The sequence below is a fragment of the Myotis brandtii genome, unplaced genomic scaffold (assembly GCF_000412655.1).
Source record: "Myotis brandtii unplaced genomic scaffold, ASM41265v1 scaffold502, whole genome shotgun sequence".
In the NCBI taxonomy this organism is placed as follows: domain Eukaryota; kingdom Metazoa; phylum Chordata; class Mammalia; order Chiroptera; family Vespertilionidae; genus Myotis; species Myotis brandtii.
Genome location: NW_005369142.1, coordinates 815,503 through 822,250, shown reverse-complemented (window position 1 = coordinate 822,250; position 6,748 = coordinate 815,503). Strand labels below are relative to the sequence as shown.

General features: G+C 39.8%; 1 protein-coding gene across 1 annotated transcript in view; it reads right to left on the bottom strand.

The window, feature by feature from the left end:
- Window positions 1-6,748, bottom strand: part of ALG5 (ALG5, dolichyl-phosphate beta-glucosyltransferase) — a 106,423-nt gene that overhangs the window by 25,221 nt on the left and 74,454 nt on the right. Inside the window, exon 8 of the mRNA XM_014548330.1 lies at window positions 474-625. Within this exon, the coding sequence (XP_014403816.1) occupies window positions 474-625 (152 nt within the window). The remainder of the gene's footprint in view (window positions 1-473; window positions 626-6,748) is intronic.

Sequence of the window (6,748 nt, the reverse complement as noted above, 5' to 3'; positions counted from 1 at the left end):
CGGAGGGTGGGGCAGGAACTGGGAGGAGGGGAGTTATGGGGGAAAAAAAAAGAGGAACAAATGTAATCTGAACAATAAAGATTTTATTAAAAAAAAAAAGATGTGGTTGAGGGGAAAAGGCTAAATGTATAACAGAGAAAAGCAAACAAGATTAGGTTCTTAGAAGGTGGAAGGAGATGCAGAAGATTGGTTTTAGGCAGGAGAGAGAACTTAACTCCTGTAAAAGGAAAGAAAAAAAAAGAAAGCTTAAGGACACAGGATTTTTCAGTCTTCCCAATTTATACTGTCTATAATAAAAATGAATTCATAACTTTATATCCAACCAGTAAAAGTATAAAGGCACAGATTACATATAAAAGTGTCAATTCTGTTTAAACCTGGATGTTCATTATGAGAATACAGGCCTGCTTCTCATTACCTGAAATAACACTGTATAATAGGATATACCAGATACATTCCAGTTAGGAACCTACCATCGTTCAATGTGTAGAGATGAAAACGTCCGTAAAGCTGCTTCTCGAGTTAATAATTTGAACCCACACTGTGTGTCCCTGATTCCTTTGACACAAAGGAACCACACCAGGAAGTGGAATCCATACATGAGCAGAGTACGGAAGTAAGAACGCTGAAACAAAGACAATAAAAATGACTTTTCCATTTACCTATAAAGGAGATAGTGAAAACACCTGGTTGTAGACAACTGCAATTAATATGTAATTGGCTGGGTAGATCTTACATGTGAACACCATTGTTCCATTAGCTTTACTGGCAAAGTGTATCATAGAAACTGTGAAGATACTGTCTGCTTAGAGCAGGGCAGAGGCACTCTGGAGGTTGAGTCAGACAAGAAGAATCACAGTAGCTGTGAGAGATCAGAGCCTGAGTTTATCAGAAGCATAGCATAGCAGTTTGAGCTGCTATAACAGTGGTTCTCAACCTTGGCTGCACATTAGAATCACCTGGGAATCTTTTTAAAATCCTGATTTCTGGGCCTCATCCTCCGGAAATTCTGTTTCTTTGTTATGGGGTGGGGCCACAACATTAGTAACAAAGAAAAAGAATTTCCGGAGGATGAGGCCTAGAAATCAGGATTTTAAAAAGATTCCCAGGTGATTCTAATGTGCAGCCAAGGTTGAGAGAACCACTGTGCTATAAGCAAAGAGAACATCTCATTCACCTATTTTGTGTCTCTGTCCCAAATATACTTCAGTTTCAAAAAAGGTGACAGTTACCAGAATATCTTGAAAAAGCAAACAGTAAAATCTGAACCTGAAGTTCAATACCTAGCTAATAAAAATAATGATAAAAGAGGTTCAGCATAATATCACAAAAGTTTCAGACTAGAAAGGAATTTGAAACAAAAACCCAGTATGTCTAATTAGGCATGACATATCTGATTAAATATATGTTAACAAGTAAGTTCTTTAATACTTTAGATACTAAACTTAAGTAATCTTTACTCCTGTTTATTAATTATTGTTATTAGTAATTAATTTCATTATTAGTAGCAACAGGACATAATATTCTATTATTCATTAAACACTGAAAACTTTAAAACATAAGAATAATAGATCCTTAATTATCACTATATTCAAGACTTTCATATTTGGAATTATAAAAGATAGGATCTCTTAACATGGGTTAATAGATCCATGAAATGATACATTAGATATTTATATAAACAACCTATTATGAGTCTATGTAAAATATTTAATATCGCATACCAGTAGATAAAGGTCCGTTCCCCCTTTTGTTCTTTTGTAATTGTAATCTTTAGTATCATTCTTTATTCGCATTTTTTCTATCATCATTGAACAGAACCACAACTCATTGATAACATAAGTAGAAAAAAACCCACTGAACTTAAAGACCTATATTCAAATTCATTAATAATTAGGGTAACCATTAGCAAGTTACTTACACTCTCTGTCTCACTTTCCTCTTCTGAAAATGGGAATGAAAATGCCTACTTTCAGATGTTTTTACAAGAATTAAATGAGATAATATTAAAGGCTTTAGCCAAGTATTTGGCACAGAAAGTAATAGGAACTCAATAAATAATTTTAATAAGGAAAACGTGAAAGCTCATTTTAACCTTTTGACCACAATTTCACTCATGTAAATAGGCCAAGAAGGGAAGGAAGAATAAAATATTTATAAGGTATTAAAATATTTACAAATAAGTTTTTTGAAGGGATCTAACACTTCTCATTTATCACCTAGAATCTCTAGTTACGTTTTGATATAATTATGTCCTACTTCTCTAAGTAGATAGGGCAGAAACCTAATCTTAAAATACTCTGGGAATTTCACAACACCTTGCCTTCCATATAAAATATTTCCAGTAAATACTGGTTGACTGATTAATCCTCCAAAAGAGCATTTATGCTTAGGAAAGGAACAAGTAGAAATTTAAAGATAGAAAAACAAAAACAAAAAGGTAGAAAAACAATAGCTATAAACTATTTTTCTTGAATGTGATTTAGGTGACCTTACTAGTTATAAATAAAAATACTCAAGATTGTTTTTGCTTCAATGTGAATACAAGATTTTTGTTTGTTTTAGGATAATGGCTATTTTTTAAATCTAGAAACGTGAAGTTCACATGAATACCTTAAATTTGATGTGTAGCATATTTAAATGTATAACAATAAACTACAAAGAAGATCTTCCTTAAATTTTAAAAACCTGGAAAAATATCTTAAATTTAAAAGACAACTGAAAATATATTATAGGATAAACTTAGTAAAATAAAGCTAACAAAGTCATAGAATAGCATTATATGAACTTCTGGTAGACATCTAAAAACATCAAGGAAAAAGACATTCACTACTTTAATATTAAAAATAATCTTTCTAATGTTATGAAATATAAACAAGGAATTCAGGTAAAATTTAAAGGAATTTCATTATCTTAAAATAAGAAGTTCAAAGAAGTCCCAAGATGTCTTCAAAGAAAATCTAAAGACATCACATAGTAATAGATTCTATTTTGAATCTTTTAAAGGATAAATTCAAGAATACCCACACAATATAAACATTATTATTATAACTATTACACAGAACAAATGGGAATATGAATACATTTAAGGGTGCTAAAAGACTCCATCAGTGCTGTATCAGGTTTTACTTCCAAGGGAGCAGAACACATGGTAGCGTTAACTGAGAATATGTATAAATGTATTTAGAAAAGATAAGTCTGAAATCTATGCAATTAATCTATTGAAGTCACAGCTTATTATTTTTATTATTAATTCTTTTTTTTCTTTTTTTATTTTATTGATTTTTTTTTACATAGAGGAAGGGAGAGGGATAGAGAGTTAGAAACATCGATGGGAGAGAAACATCGATCAGCTGCCTCCCGCACACCTCCCACTGGGGATGTGCCCGCAACCAAGACACATGCCCTTGACTGGAATCGAACCTGGGACCCCCCAGTCCGCAGGCCAACGCTCTATCCACTGAGCAAAACTGGTCAGGGCTTGATTATTAATTCTTTTGTAACTTTTTCACTGTCCACAATACAGGGGTTTATGTTAGCTATAGCACATTCAGAAAAAACTTGAGTGCTCACAAATGGGAGGCCATGCTGCAGTTTCTTGGACATGTGGTAGAAGGATGTGTTGTTTCTTGGAAAGGACATTCACCAAGATTTAGTTCTGAAACTCTCACTTCTGAACAACATGGTGGCATAAGTAAGAGTGGTACTCACTTCCTCCCACAATCACATCAAAATTACAACTAAATTACAGACTAAGCATCATTCAGAACCAATTGAAATCTGGCTGAATGGAAGTCCTACAACTAGGGAATTAAAGAAGAAGCCATATCCAGACTGTTAAGGGAGGTGAAGATGTGGAACAGGCTGGTACCACAACAAAATGTGGCAGATAAAAATTGGAAGGGATATCTCAGCTGTGGAGCCCCACCTTGAGGAGCAAGGAGTCCCAGCCTTACACCAGCGTCCCCAGCCCCTCAAACCTGGGTTCTAGTGCTAGGAAGAGAAGTCCTCATGATTTCGGGTTGTAAAAACCAGCAGGGATTGAAGCTGAGGAAGACAAAGGCTGCTGGAATCCCAGGCAATTCCTCTTAAAGGGCCCATGAAGGGACTTACTCAGACTCACTCCCTCTGAGCTTTAGTGATGGGACTGCAGCTTGAAAAGCAACAGAGACATATGGGGAGGAACAAAATTGTCTGGCATCAGGGCAAGAGCTGGGCAAACAACCTTCTCCCAGACAGAAGTGCTGGCAGAGTCCATTGTTCCTTGGATGAGCCTTCCCTCACAGAGCTGGCATGTGGGAGTCATATCTGAGTCTCCATCAACATGGCTCACACTGTTTGTCCTTGCACACACACACACCCCTCCCCCCACAGTGATTCCTTGAGGCCCCATGACATACAACTTCACAACTTTCGGGCTCACCTAAGCTGTTTCCACCAGCTTTTCCATACTGTGCTGGGCTGCATATCTGGCACTTCGGCCAGACAGAGTCATGCTGTGCTGTCTGTTCCTAAAACACATAGATAGGAAGGTACTGACATCAGGCCAGACCTTGAGATATGGTCTCATGGCCCCTTCCCAGCATGCAGGCCTTCTTTCTCAGAAGGCCCGAAAGTCTCATTCCAAATTTGGGAGACAAAGGACTGGAAAAAGTATAAATAAAGAGAGTTTCCTCCATATTGGGGGGCCCAGAATTTGAAAGATACATTTTTCTCTGGGCCTCCACAAAATTTAAGAATAAAATGTAACTCTTGCAGTCAGGGCTGCAGTTCAGCCTCTGCTTCGGCAGGGTGCTGTAACTGTAGTCTGCTGGCCAGCTTAATAAAGGCTCTTAAATTTAAATTCTGAGTCGGTGGTCTATCTCGCTGAGTGAACCCATAACAATACAAATGGCCTGTATGCTTCAGATTCTCCTAAAAATCTCTCAAACAAGCAGCAGCTGGCCTCAGCATGCCCCGTACCTCTCACTAAGTGGCCCCAGGGTGGTACTCACAGCAGCAGGCCTTGGGCCTCCCCTGGGCACTCCAAACCCAGCACAAGTAGCAGCCATCTGCAGACTGCTTTGTAGCTCACGCTGGGTGGCCCCAGGCAGAACAAAAGCAATGGTTGATCTTGGCCTGTACCTCTGGGAAGCCTCACAGACAGTAACTCAGTGGACAGCTTTAGACTATGTGAAAGCATCATGGCTCAACCACCTCATAGGCAACACATTCAAGGATCAGATTCAACGAGCACTATAGCCCCACTGAAGTAAGTCCTGCTTTATGAGGTGGGCCCCTACACAGTTGATTATCCATAGTGGTCAAAGGTCAGTGGTTGGTGGTCATAGCCAGTCCTTCCAGCTGATTGACCTGGGGGTAAATCCCACCTACTGATAAGCCAACAGCAATCAAAGTTAAACTACAAGAGGAGGGAGTACATAGCCCACATGGGAGATGCCCCTTGAGGGCCCTGCTTGGGTGATCAGCGAGGTTGTGCCACTGTAACCTATAGAACACCTACTACATTAGGCCACTCTACCAAGTTGGGAGATATAGCAGCTCTACTTAATACATAGAAACAAACACAAGGAGGCTGCCAAAATGAGGAGACAAAGAAATGTCCCAAATGAAAGAACAGAACAAAAAAACTAAACAAAATGGAGACAAGCAATATACTAGATGCAGAGTTCAAAACACTGGCTATAAGGATGCTTAATGTATTGAGTGAAGACCTCAACAGCATAAAAAAATACTAGTCAGAAATTAAGGATAAACTAACAGAAGTGAAAAATAATTTACAGAGAATCAATACTGAGTAGATGAAACCAAGAATCAAATCAGCTATTTGGAATATAAGGAGGCAAAAAACACCCAATCAGAACAGAAAAAATAAAAAATAATAATAAGACTGAGGAGACAAGATGGCGGCGGAATAGGCAGACGCGTCCCAGGGGTTGTCCCGGAGCAAATGGAGTGAGCAGCTGAAACTAATAACACCCACCCCAAATTGGCGAAGTATACTTAGCTGGTGAGACAGTTTGCAGCCGGGAAGGGCAGAGTTCCCCTGGAAAGGTAAAAACCAGGGATCTGGGCAGGAAAGTTTGCCAGACCTCTGAGCCCAGAGGGTCAGAGGGAGACTGTGTGGCACACAGCCGCGTCTCTTGGGACAGGCACAGCCCCTGACTGTGGAAAAGAGATCCGAGGGACTGTTGGCGCCGGGGGATTTGAGATCTGGATTCCGTAATTACAGAGGACTGAGCCTAAAAGAGACAGCCTGAAGCGCTGACCAGACCATGCAGTGCCGGTAAGAGAGGAGCTCACAGAGACTCACCCTTCCCCGTTTCTGCGGCAGCGTTTGTTTGTTTTCACTGAACCCTGTTCACCGGACATTTCAGATACAGACACTCACCTGTGCTGAAGAGTGGGAGAAGGTGCGGACTAGTGGAATCTGGGGAGAGGCTGGGGAGAGAAGGGGGGCCAGGAGAAGTGGCAGCAAATCGAGTGCTGAGTCACCCCTGAGCCCAGGACCTGGGCAGCCATTTTCTCCTAAAGTTATAATCCCAACCCTCCCTCCAGCCCCCAGGCAAGGAATACAGCCACACCGAGATTCCACTCTGAATGAGATGAAGGATTAAAATAATCTGATTAGTCCCTGGCAGTTAACAGGGTCTGGCCTATAGAGGGCCTTTCACTCCCAGCAACAACAACAACAACAACAAAATCACAGACATTCCAGAAAACTGGGAACTTAAACCAGCCAAAGGAA